The sequence below is a fragment of the Chiloscyllium plagiosum genome, chromosome 10 (genome assembly GCF_004010195.1).
Source record: "Chiloscyllium plagiosum isolate BGI_BamShark_2017 chromosome 10, ASM401019v2, whole genome shotgun sequence".
In the NCBI taxonomy this organism is placed as follows: domain Eukaryota; kingdom Metazoa; phylum Chordata; class Chondrichthyes; order Orectolobiformes; family Hemiscylliidae; genus Chiloscyllium; species Chiloscyllium plagiosum.
The window spans coordinates 76912702-76926653 of NC_057719.1; the positions used below are offsets into that span (position 1 = coordinate 76912702).

Here is a 13952-nt window from a genome sequence, read left to right on the forward strand (position 1 = left end):
CGGAAAGATGTTGTGAAACTTGAAAGGGTTCAGAAAAGATTTACAAGGATGTTGCCAGGGTTGGAGGATCTGAGCTATAGGGAGAGGCTGAACAGGCTGGGGCTGTTTTCCCTGAGCGTCGGAGGCTGAGGGGTGACCTTATAGATGTTTACAAAATTATGAGGGGCATGGATAGGATAAATAGACAAAGTCTTTTCCTTAGAGTCCAGAACTAGAAGGCTTAGATTTAGAGTGAGAGGGGAAAGATATAAAAGAGACCTAAGGAGCAATTTTTCACACAGAGGGTTTTTCATGTATGGAATGAGCTGCCAGAGGATGTGGTGGAGGCTGGTACAATTGCAGCATTTAAGAGGCATTTGGATGGGTATATGAATAGGAAGGGTTTGGAGGGATATGGGCTGGGTGCTGGCAGGTGGGATATCTGGTCGGTATGGATGGGTTGGACCAAAGGGTCTGTTTCCGTGCTGTACATCTCTATGACTATGACTCCAAGCCAGAGTTTACAAAACAGATTTTTAACATGGCAGGCAAATTGATTGGGCTGTTTCTTTATAAAAATAAATGCTTGATTATTGGCTTTACAAGTAGAGTCAAAGAACACAAAAGCAAGGGAACTGTGTTAGACCTTTTTGATTCATTAGTTATCCTCAGTTGAAGTACTGAGACACCACTCTTCAGGAAGGATACCAAAGCTTTGTAGTGGGTACAGAGGAAATCATCTTGAATTTCCCATTTATAACTCTCTAACAAAATTTGCTCTTTTAAATCTCTCCATTTGACTTGTGAATTCTTAGTCAGTATTGGTTATGGCGACTTCATCTATAGGATTTTGGTACAATTACAATTAAAATTAAATTTATTTCATAACTTGTGCTCAATTATGCATATTTCTGAGAATGATCCTTTATTCTTACACAGTTGAGCATTTAAATTTCCGTTTCCCAAATGGTAGTGACTCCTTTAAATTATTTTGATTGTTTTCTTACTTTCTCATGTTGTAGTAAATGGGGAATGCCCCATATGAAATAAGTTTTATATGAAAATAAAAAATGGGGTCATTCTCAAGGAGAAAAGGAAGGTTCTGAACAAAACACAAATACTTAAGCTGATGGTGGTGAATAAAGATTACTAATAATGACAAATAGGAAGATATTAAGGTAGCTGACATTGAAAAAATCTAAACTGATGAAGCAGTTTTGTCATCAATAAATGGACTTACATTGGACCCACAGCAACAATGGGATAGAGACGCTGCCAGGTGTATGGTTTTAGTAAACACTGGTAGTTCACAGCATTCCATTTTAACAATCTTAGTTTGGATTTCTAACAAGAGTTTTTAGAATCAAGAATGTAAAACATCTTTTGGGCTGTTACCAGCAAGACAGTACAGAAACCAAATATAGAAAGGCACAAGTGAATACACATGCATACACATATATTGCATTGGTGAAGTGTGGCTGAGAGTTTAATGTAAGCCTAGAAACATACAGAACTTTGACAATGTTAAGATCAATTTTGAGTGTTAACCTAACAGAACATTGCACCATTGAACATGACTTTCATACACATATTTATAACTCACTCTTGGGATGTGGATGTCACTGGCTGAGCCAATATTTATTGTCTATCCCTAGTTGCTCTTAAGATAGTGTTGAGCTGTTTCCTTCAAACACAGTTATTGTTATATAATCCCGTATATAGTGAAACAAAACTGAGTTCCAACATGCACTTTTAAACCATATTGCTTTTTCATTTTTCTTTCTAAAGGGTATCACTTCATACTTTGGCAACTGGCATTAAACTTTAAACATTACATGCTTATGAATTTCAACCAAATCCAACTTTATCAAACCACTTCATACACATGCTGTCACCCCCTTCAATGTTACATCAAAGAAGGGCTAAAGGACTGCAAGAGGTGTATAGATAGGAAAGAGTGTAGCAAGAGGGAGTTGAACATAATGAGAATTTCAAACTGAGGATTCGGAGCCAATTGAAGTCAGCTTGTACAGAAGTAACATGTAAATCTGACTTGCCTGTGGATTAGGATATAGGCAGCAGCATTTTGAATGAATTCAAGTTTATATAGTATGGAAGACAGGAGAGTAGGACAGCAAATAAGAATAGTCAAATGTAGAAGTAACAATGACACAAGTTATGGTTTCAACACCTCATCTTCTGCATGGGCAGCCTTTAGCCTGGAGGAGTCAACACTGAGTTCTTCAAGTTCAATAACCTCTCTTCCCTTTCCTGAATCACTTCCCAGCCCCTCCCACTCCTCCCACCACGTACCGGATTCATTCCTCCCATCGACCAAACAGGTCGTACCCTCTACCTGTCTTCACTTATCTCCACTTCACCACCCTGCCCCCTCCACCCCCTTTATCTGCAGCTCACCTTACACCTAGCCCCAGTCCCAAAGAAGGGTTACATCCGAAACATCAACTTCTCCACCTCCTGATGCTGCCTGGCTTGCTGTGTTCTTCCAGCCTCCTGCTTGTCTACAAATTATGGTTTCAGCAGCAGATGGGTAGAAGTAAAGCTAGAGATCGGTGACATCACTGAAGTGGGCACAGGTGCATTGCAGATGTGGTTATTGGGTCAGAAGCTCAGCTTTAGACCAATGATGAGGTCAAGGCTGGAAAAGGTCTAGTTCAGCTTTAGACAGTGATCAGAGAGGGGGAGTTGACTAAGTAATGCAATTTGTAACACAGTATGGGAGACAGTAGCTATTGACTTCCCAATTAAGTGAACACATTAAGAGCCATTTGATACTGGTTTTAGAGAAACAGCATGACAAATTATAAGGGGCAAAAAGGGTGAGAGAGGTGGGAATAATTTATAGTGGATGTCATTGTCATACATATGGAGAAAGTGAGGACTGCAGGTGCTGGGGATCAGAATCGACAGTGTGGTGCTGGTAAAGCACAGGTCAGGCATCATTTGAGGAGCAGGAGAATCAAGATTTCAGACATAAGCCCTTCGTCAGGAATGAGGCTTGTGGGCCACGGGGCTGAGAGATAAATGGGAGGTAGATGGGGTTGGGGTTGGGGTTGGGGTGGGGGAGGTAGCTGAGAATGCGATAGGTAGATGAAGGTGAGGGAGAAGATGATAGGTCAGAGAGGAGGGTGGAGTGGATATATGGAATAGGTGATGGACAGGTCAAGAGGACGAGTGGGACATGCAGATCCTGGGCCTCCCCTCTCGCCAAACCCTTACCACCTGATACCTGGAGGAAGAACGCCTCATTATTCCGCCTTGGGACCCTGCAACCACACGGGATCAATGTGGATTTCACCAGTTTCCTTATTTCCCTCCCCTACATTATCCCAGTTCCAAGCCTCCAACTCGGCACCGTCCTCTTGACCTTTCCCATCTAGCCGCTCCACTCTCCTCTCTGACCTATCACCTTCTCCCCCACCTTCGTGTATCTATTGCATTCTCAGTTACCTTCCCCCAACCCCACCCCCCCCTCCCATTTTCTCTCAGCACACACCCCAAGGCCCACAAGACTCATTCGTGATGAAGGGCTTATCCCGAAACGTTGATTCTTCTGCTCCTCGGATGCTGCCTGACTGGCTGTGCTTTTCCAGCACCAAAATCACAACTCATGCATATGGAATCTGACATGATTTCGGACAATGTGCCAGGGTACAGTATGAGGATGAGATATGGGAGAGGACCGAGCGTGTACTATTGGGACATTACAGGTAACAGTGAAGCAATGGAAACAGAAACCATTGCAATTGAATTCTTGGCTTTGATGGATAGATATGAACATTGTTAATCCAGGTGAGAACAGTTCCACCCAACTGATAATAAAGGTGATTTAGAATAGGATGTTATGCTTCTTTATATCCACAGTTTGAGAAAAAAGATAGTAAATTTCAGCCACAATTATATATCCATGGGGATAGGTGTTTCAGAACAGGTGAACACAAATTTCTCAGGTTGCAACACATTCATTGGAAAGTTGGAGATGGTTTACAAGAACAGGAGTATCAACTTAAGATTTTGGAGATCAGCAGATAACCGCAGGTTTGAAAGGGAGATACCATCATAGGAGGGGATTGTTAACAGGAGTAACTATTAATGTGGATGGGAAGGAAACGCAAGAAGGAAAATATCCCTTTAAAGCAGGCATGCATTACCGTTGGTGTCCCGTCATTCAACCGTCCTTCTTTCCAATACCAATACGTCCCCCAGCCAAAAAAATATTAAAGTTTGGCTACAATTCACAAGTTAAATTATGGTGAATTTGCATTTCGGGTGAAGGATACTATATGGGGTTGTAGGTGAGGTTAGAAATGCTTATCGCCATGCACTTTTGAATGAAAAATGCTCAAACGCTCGCTTCAAATGACACCAGCGCCCTGATCACTGGTGCGTTTCATCACCCTTCTCCACTTCCTACATTACTGTCTGCATTTGCTCTGTTCCTTCGTGTGCAGAGTGCTTTGTTTTGAAAACAAAAATGAGAAATTCATTTGCAAACCAACGATGGATCTCGGGGAGGGGGAGGGCATGGGTGAGCTTCATACAGAAAGGTGCCCGGGGGACAGTGTATCTGGCGGGTGGGGGAGATGAGGCAGAAAAGGCAGCCCTTTACCTTGGAGAGCACCTCCACCACGTCCCCCTTGCGCAGGTTGAGCTCGTCCTCTGCGCTCGCCTCGTAATCGAAGACGGCGGTCCAGAACAGGTTAGAGGGGGCTGGATGCTGTGGCTGGGGAGGAGGAGGAGGCTGCTCCTCTTCATCTTCCTCCTCATCCTCCTCCTCCTCTTCTTCCTCCTCCTCCTCCTCCTCTTCCACCGGCTGCTGCTGCACCGCCCTGTCCCTCTCTTCAGCCTCTTCCTTCCCGGTGGCGGAGGAGGAGCAGGGAGACCTGATGAACATGGACCGGAGCTGCTCCATGGGAGAGGGTGAGAGAGAGAGAGAGAGACAGAGAAAGAGATACAGCGAGCAGCCGGTGCCGCCACTCCTCCTCCGCTCGGCTGTGCACGCCCGCCCTCCTTCCCTTCCCCCACACTTTGCTCCAGCCCCCACCTGCGGCTCAGTCTAACCTGAGGATGGAGGGAGGGATGCAGGAAAGGGGCAGGGCATGAAGCCGTCTCCCCGCCCCCCCCACGCTCACTCCGATTGGTCAGGCGCTCCTGCCACTCCAAGCCTCCCTGGCTCTGATTGGCCACGCTCCGCCGCCCATCACGCGGACTCCCCGGGGATCCGCTCGCAGCAGCAGCAGCAGCGGAGGGCGGCGCGAGCTGAGCGCTGCATCCTTCCTTCGGTCCCTAGCATTTTTTTCTTTGGGCAGGTTTGGGTCGGGGGAGCCGGGAGGTTTGTAAAGGAAAATGCTCTCCTCCCCCCCCCCCCCTCCCATTTCCAGCCGCTAGGTTTAATTTGCTGGCCTTTGCAACACAGGATGCTGGTTGCAACTGCTGTCAGCGATTCTCACTCTCCAGCGACGTGGGAATTGCGGTGCTGGCTCAGGGTTGGAAGTCTTCAGATGAATGCACTGCCAGGACTGTGCTTTCACTTGCGTTCACTCTTTTAGGACGGTCGGGCACCATGCTGTGCGCCTTGCTGCTCCTGCCCTTAGTGGGACGGCATCACGAACGGTTGTCCGCATTCCGCCAATATTTATATGGTTGACCCTAGCTGAAGCCTGGGCCTGATCTGCTGAAATTGTAGCCATGCTTCGGAAAACTTCTACATTAGAAATAATCTGAAGATGGGTCTTGAAGATTCCAAGTTCTGAGGCCCTGGTTATTTCCCTTGGTAGATTGTTCCATTGTGGGATTGTTCCCTTGGGACAAAAGCCACTCTTCAGTCCAATCAAACCAGAATGGAAACAAATTCAGTGCTTATGATTCTTCCTAGGCCCTTCGGACTTTGCATTTGAGTTTATTAATGTTCGGGTAACTTCAACCATTTGTACAGCCAAATAATAAATGTGTACAGTGCAAAGAATTGAATGGCAAAGCCCCATGACTTGATGGTGTGCATCAGAGTATCTTAAATTAAGTGGCTGCAGACATGTAGTTGTTTGGTTGTCAACCTTCCAGAATTCCCTAGGTTTTGAAAAGGCCCCAATATATTAGAAAAAACACATGTTACATCCCTATTCAAAAATAAGGAGACAGAAATTATTGGCCAGTGGGTCTGACATCTGTCACTGAAAATGTTTGAATTCATTATTAACAATGTGGTAGCAAGCAATTTTAACAAAAGAAACAGAGCCAATTTAGTTTTATGGAAGGAAAATCATATTTCTCAAACTTATTATAAGTTGTTTTATTCATTTATGGTATGTGAGCCACTTGCAAGGCTAGCATTTATTCGCTGTGCCTAATTGCCCTGGAACGGAGTGGCTTGTTAGGTCATTTCAGAGTGCATTTACGAACCCACCACATTGCTGCAGGTCTGACGTCACATATAAACCAGACCAGTTAAGTACAGAAAGTTTCTTTATATGAAGGACACTCGTGAACCAAATGTGTGTGTGTTTTTTCACAACAATTATTACATGATCATTGTTAAATGAGCTTTTAATTCCAGATTCTTTTAGGGATTTCAAATTTTACCAATTGCCATGGTGGGATTCATCCCAGATTCTGGATTACTAATAAAAAAAAATATCAGTATACCACTGCCATTCCTGTGGATGTAACAAGCAGGATGATAAAGGTGAACTGTATATACTGTATTTTGAATCCAAAAGCTTTTGATAACGTGCCACATAAAAGATAAGAATTCAAAGTATTTGGTGTACAGGGAAATCACAAAGAGTCAAACTCAGATGACACAAAATTCTAGTTGTTTAACTGCTGTTGACCATTACCACCAGTAAAATGGCAAATCCAATGAGAATAATATTCTAAACTGGAATTCTACACTGGTTGCTTCAGATTATCTAAACTTGACTTGCCCTTTGACCATGCCAATCAATCAGAGTAAAGTTAGAGCTCACAAGAGAATGAAAGCATGGACACAAGGTCACATGGATATCAAGATTTTCCTGTGAAGGGATGGACAAAGGATTCCAGTTGGTTAAGCATTTCATAAAATTAAAAATCTTGCCAACTGGAGAGAAAGTGAAATGAATACAGCAAGTGGAAAACCATACCATGGAAAGTGGACATTGCAAAGGAGTAGGTGATCCCACCATCAAGTTTATCCACTATTATGGAAAACATTTTGGAACAGGCAGATATTCCTTCCAGCAAGGAAGAGAATGAGATCTGTTGCCTATTCTGAAACTGAAGAATCTGAGCAGAGAACATTCTCATCTTCAGTCCGATTCTGCAGGAAAGTGGAGTCATCCTGACAAAGAGGTTGACCACAAGGAGTCACCCGTAGCAATGAGTGGCTGGACAGAATTCAGACAAGGCACATCGAAATGGTGAGGCTGGGGCGGTACAGCAGAAATGTAAGATGATTGGCTCCAAAATGGCTCTCACATTTTGAGTGGATGTGCACCACACCCCTTAATATGACTTTTTTTTAACAGGGATGAATCCAGATTGTTTTACTGTTTTGCCAGTTCTCTTTGATGTTTAAAGGTAAAAGGTGAATGATGAAAAAGGTGTAGAAAGTGGTGATGGAAGCCACAATCATCAACTGGGTTCAAACAGGTGACAGCCACACAACCACAATGTCGAGGAGCACAATGGAGTAAACCTGTTGGCAAGGGTCCTTTCACTCAGCTGCAGGAGACCGGAAAGGAAATTCCAACAGGAACAACCATGGAAACTGGCAATATGGTGCACAGCAATGTGCACTGCACAATGGAACTGCCAGTTGAGACAATCATAGGTTCAGTATGTTCATCAACCAAGGAGGCCAATGTCCTGAAGAATCCAATGAATGCCAGCGTGTTTTCCCAACTGTATCCCTTTCCAACACCATAAATGGCTTAGGCATCTTCTAAGATTTTGCATTGCAACATGGAAGCATAACAACTGTTTGACTGCATGTAAAATGGGTAAATTTGCCATCATCTTACTGGACCACAAGGCTGGAGAGAGATGACTGTTAGAGGTTGAGTAGGAGAATTCATCACAGTAACCTCAGGCAGTGTGTGGGAATTGAACCCACACTGTTGGTGCCACTCTGCATTTGCAAACCAGCTGTTCAGCCAAGTGAACTAACTGACCCCTTGACTGCATGACAGCACAGTGGACTGTCTCGCACTTGTCTGAAAACAGTATACATGAGAAAAATATTACAGTGTTTTACCAGAGCTAGCTCCTTGGCCTTTTTCCACGCAAATTCCTTGGTTTTTGCAAGGTCAGACCATTGTAACAAATTGAATAAAGACTATTTCATACATTTACTGCTTTACTGTGTCTCGTTTTGCGATTGAATCTGTTGTTTTTGTTATAGATCATGTTTCGAAGCATTTTGGGTTACCTAGAGACACATTCCTGTGGGAACTGGGCGTTCTTGACTATCACATGCTCCTCTGAACACAATTTGAAAGTGGTTTCCCTGGGATTCAACATATCAAGATTTTTCTGTTTTATAATGGCATAGTTTGAGGATTGTCTCAGCTGTGACTCATTTGGGAGCCCACTTGTTTCTGTGTTACAAATCAAGTCCCACTCTCAGGGTTGAGCATAAAAATCAAGTCTGTCACTCCTGTACATTATTGAGTGGCTCACTGTTGAAGATGTAGTCCTTCAGATGAGGTGAAAACAGATGCCTTATCTGCCTTGTCCAGTGGATGTTAAAGATCACATTGCATTATTTAAAAGAAGACCAGGGATGTTATCACTAATGGACTGCACAATACATATCTCTCAATAAACAGCATAAACAGGTCATCTGATCATTATCACATTACTGTTCCAGACATTTGCTGAGTGCAAGCATCAGAAATTTCTGATTTGAATCATTTTGTTTATCACTATGTCCTGGCACTGGAAATGTTAAATACCTTTGGCTGTTTTTCAAAAACTTAATGATATCCTTCCCGTTCAAAGTTCAATTGATCTTTCTGTAACTAGAAGAAAAAAGATAAGTTCGTATGAGTTAGGTACATTAACAGAATTACCTTTTAGATCTAGGGTCTTGTGAGGTATTTTTCTTTGTTTATTTTGGATTTCTAGTATGTCATCTTAATTTTACCAGAGCTAACCTCAGAGTTTAGCTCCTTTTCCATGTCCCTGCTATAGCTTGGGCTGAGATCCAACTGGGTATCTTGCTGCTCTGGGCTGTTCCTAACTGGATGAAATAAATTGTGCTTTGTTTCTGTACATGTAAGAACATAATAACATGGGATATAGAAGCAATAAATATGGCCTTTTGAGCCTGCTGTGCTATTTAAAAAGATCATGGCTGACTTGATTTTTGCATCAACTCCCCTTTTCTGCATATTCACCATAACTTTTGACTCCCTAATATTTGAAAATATTTTGTATCTCAACCTTGAGTATATGCAATGACTCATCCTCCAGCATTCTCTAGTGTAGAGAATTCCAAAGATTCAAAAACCTCTGAACAAAGAAAATCCTGCTCATGTTTTACTTAAATGGACAACTCCTTATTTCAAAACTGTGACCCTTAGTTCTAAATGGTATTCTGGGGAAAAACATCCTGTCAGCATCTATTCTATCAAACCCAATCAAAATATCATATACCCCGTCCTTCTCAAGAGCAACTAGGGACAAGCAATGAATACTGGCCAGCCAGTGACACACACATCCCATGGGTAAACAAATAAAGACTACTTTTGAGGGCTCAATTTATGGATTGTCAATTTGTTCCAACATGCACAGATTTGTGAAGATCATAATGTTGCATGACACACGTATTCATTTGACACTTTATGTTGACTTCATGTTCTTCTCTGTAGTCATCATTCCAACAGTCACAAACTGTTTATCACCTATCAACCTGACTGCACCACACAAAAGATTGATTCAGGTTGATTCATTGGAATTTTTAACTCCTATCTCTCCAGTTGATATCTGAACCTGCTTGTTATGCTCTTTTTTTGCAAACACTTGTTTGTAAAATGATTCAACTTCTTGCAGTGAGAACATTTCCTGCTACACAGTGAACAAGCCTTTTTTCTTTGCCTGATGTCCTCTCATCCTGCCTTTTGTCCATAATGTAATTGTCCTTTTGGCCTGGAAAGTCCATCAGTATGTTGCAAGACAAGGTCTTTTCAGCCATGAATATTCTCTTATTGCTGATTTACAACATCAGTGCTCCTGTACATGTCAATCATTTTCTTTAGACTAAGTTTTTCCTCTCAGTAGATGTGCTCTCACTGTGGGTTCTCTTATGTCCAAACCCATCCAGTCTTTAATAAGATGACCTTCTGATTGTCTAGGTTTTTACAAGCAGTGTTAATGCAGACACATAAAGATCAGTAGACTCTTTATTTCCTCTATAGTGTTATATATTGAACAAAAGCCAATCATAAGTTACATTCACTTGGGCTTCAAAGTACGACTTTAAAGCTTTCTAAATTTCTCTGGTTTGTTTTTTCAATTCTTCAGGGAGATTTAGTGTACTTTAAAACAGTTTCTTGTCAAAAATCATGCAAATTTAACTACAGGTAGCTGCTCAGCTTCTTAATTAGATTTATTACAATCTTATGATTTTGCCACTGCTACTTACTCATGCACGCTTATTGACACTGGTGGTGGGTTGTAGTGTGAAGATTCACTTCTGTTTTCTCAAACTGGCCGGAGGAAATTTAATGATTATTGACAGGATATGAAATGAAGTATCCCACAACAGGGTTGGAGGGTTTCAGCTATAGGGAGAGACTGAATAGGCTGGGGCTATTTACCCTACAGTGTTGGAGGCTGAGTGGTGACTTTATGGAGGTTTATAAAATCATGAGGGGCATGGATAGGGTAATAGAGACAATGTCTTTTCCCCACAATGGGGGACTTCAAAACAAGAGGGCATAGGTTTGAGGTGAGAAGGGAAAGATTTATAAGTGACTTAAGGGGCAACTTTTTCACACAGAGGGTGGTACGTGTGTGAAATAAACTGCCAGAGGAAGTGGTGGAGACAGGTACAATTACATTTAAAAGGCATCTGGATAGGTATTTAGGGTTTAGAGGGATATGGGCCAAATGCTGGCAAATGGGACTAGATTTATTTAGGATATCTGGTTGGCATGAACGAGTTGGAAGGAAGGGTCTGTTTCCATGCTGTACAGATCTATGACTCTAAGTACCTGTGTTGAGGCTTCAGCTATTCATTATCTTTATCGTGATAGAAAATTGTCTTTCCAAACTTGCTGGTAATACTGTACACAGTGTACACAAAAATATAAAATTACAAAGGCATATTTATTGATTATGTAAGTGGGTATGGCTGTGGCTGATGGATTTCACTGTATGTAAATGTAAAGTCATCCACTTTGGACCTAAAAAGAATAGAACAGGCTACTTTCTAAATGGTGGGAAGCTAGAAACATTAGGTTTCTGAAGTGACCAATGAGCACAGGTGTATAAAACAATCAAAAAGACTTTGGTCCTTGTGTCAACAGCATTGGAATGCATACAGTTTGAGATTATGGTTCAGCTGTACAAAGCCTTTGTTAGATCATAAATGGAGTTCTGCACATAATTCTCAACACCATATGTTTTCAGATGACTTGTAGGATGTGGGCCTTGAGAAGGTGATAGCGAGATGCCGTCTTGAACTCATAGAGTCCATGAACCCTATGTTGACCCACAATGCTCATAGGGAGATAATTCTAGGATTTTAGCCCAGTGACAGTGAAGGAATGGCAATATATTTCAAAGTAAGGATGATGAGTGCCTTGGAGGGGGAACTTGCAGGTGGTGATGTTCCCATATATTTGCTGTCCTTGACCTTTTAGATGGAAGGGGGCATGGATTTGAAAAGAGCTGTCTAAAGATCTTTGGTGAATTTCCACAGAGTATATTGTAGATAGTACACACTGCTGCTAATGTGCATCAGTGGTGGAGGGAGTGGATGCCTATAGATGTGCTGCCAGTCAAGCGGGCTGCTTTCTCTTGGATAATATCGAGCATTTTGAGTGTTGTTGGAGCTGCACCCATTCAGGCAAGTGGGGAGTATTCCATCACACTCCTGACTCTTGTAGATGGTGACAGACTTTGGGGAGACAGGAGGTAAATTGCTTGCTGCAGTATTCTGAGCCTTTGACCTGCACTTGTAGCCACTGTGTTTATGGGGCAACACCAGTTTTTGTTTCTGGTCAATGGTAACCCCAAAGTTGTTGACAGTAGGGTATTCAATGATAGTAACACCATTAAATGTCAAGAAACAGTGTATACAATGTCTCTAATTGGAGATGGTCATTGCCTGGCATTTGTCTGCTGCGACTTGCCACTTGTTAGTCCAAGCCTGGATTTTATCCAAATGTTGTTGCATATGAACATGGACTGCTTCAGTATCTGAAGAGTCGCGAATGGTGCTGAACATTGTGAAATCATCAGCGAACATCCTCACTTCTGGCGTTTTAGAGAAGGTGCTGATGAAGCAGCTGAAAACATTTAGGCCTAGGACACTACCCTGAGGAACTCCTGCAGAGATGTCCCAGAGCTGAGATGACAGACCTGCAACAATAACAATTATCTTCCTATGTGCCAGGTATGACTCCAAACAGCTGAGAGTTTTTCTAGGGCTCTTTGATACCACACTCACTCGAATACAACCTTGAGGTTAAGGGTATCACTCTCACCTCACCTCTGGAATTCAGCTCTCTTGTCCATGTTGACCCAAGGCTTTAATAAGGTCAGGAGTTTAGTGGCCCTCGTGGAACCCAGACTGGACATCAGCGAGCAGGTTACTGCTGAGCAGGTGCTGCTTGTTAGCACTGTTGATGACACCATCACTTTGCTGCTGATGGAGAGTAAACTGATAGAAAGGTAATTGATGGGGTTGGATTTGTCCTGGTTTTTTTGTGTACAGTCTGTATCTGTGCAATTTTCCACATTGTTGAGTAGATGCTAGTGCTGTAACTGTCCTGGGAGAGCTTGTAAAGTTCTGGAGCACAATTCTTCAGTATTTTTGCTGGAATGGTGTCAGGGTCCATAACGTTTGCAGTATTCAGTACCTCCAACCATTTCCTAATATCACATGAAGTAAATCGAATTGGCTGAAGACTGGTATCTGTGATGATAGAGGCGAGTGGAGGATGCTGAGATGAATCATCCCTTCGGCACTTCTGGCTGAAAATTGCTGCAAACACTTCAGCGTTATCTTTTACACTGATTGGTTCGGCTTTTCCATCATTGAGGATGGGGATATTTGTGAAGTCTGCTTTTCCAGCAAGACTTTTTATTGCCTACCACAATTCACGACTGGATGTGACAGGACTGCAGAGTCTAGGTCCAATCTGTTAGTTGTGGGATTGTTTAACTAATCACATGCTGCTATGCTGTTTAGAACATAAGTAGTCCCGTTTGGAAACTTCACCAAGTTTACACCTCAAAGTTAGGGTATGCCTGGTGCTGCTTTTGGCATGCCCTCTCCATTGAAACAAGGTTGATCACTTGATGGTAACAGTTGAGTGGGGGTTATATTCTGGGCCATGAGGTTGCAGATTATGCTTGAGTACAATTCTACTGCTGTTGATGGCCCATGGTGCCTCATGGATGCCCAGTCTTGAGTTGCTACATCTTTCCATGTCTGTCCCATTTATCATGGTGATAGTGCCACACAACACAGTGGATGGTATTTTCCATGGGAAGGCGGGACTTCAACTTTATACGGACTGTGTGGTGGTGTCTCTTACTGATACTGGCATGGACAAATGCTGATAGATTAGGTAGGTTGAGGTCAAATGTATTTTTCCCACTTACACTTTGCCTCACCACTGCCACAGATCCAGTGTAATATTTATGTTTTTTAGAACTCAAACAGCTCAAATCATTCGTGTTCTGCCGAGCCACGCTTCATAGTGAACATTGAAATGTCCCACCCAGAGTACCTTTTGTGC

At 42.6% G+C, this 13952-nt stretch overlaps 1 protein-coding gene across 4 annotated transcripts in view; it reads right to left on the reverse strand.

Annotated features, from left to right (window-relative positions):
• The window catches only part of map3k9 (mitogen-activated protein kinase kinase kinase 9), a 139195-nt gene extending 133842 nt beyond the window's left edge, over positions 1 to 5353 (reverse strand). For all 4 annotated transcript variants that reach the window (XM_043698138.1, XM_043698137.1, XM_043698136.1 and 1 more), the window contains exon 1: positions 4610 to 5353. In XM_043698138.1, coding sequence (XP_043554073.1) covers positions 4610 to 4912 — 303 coding nt within the window. In that variant the 5' untranslated portion in view covers positions 4913 to 5353. The remainder of the gene's footprint in view (positions 1 to 4609) is intronic.
• Between the last annotated feature and the right edge of the window lie 8599 nt (positions 5354 to 13952).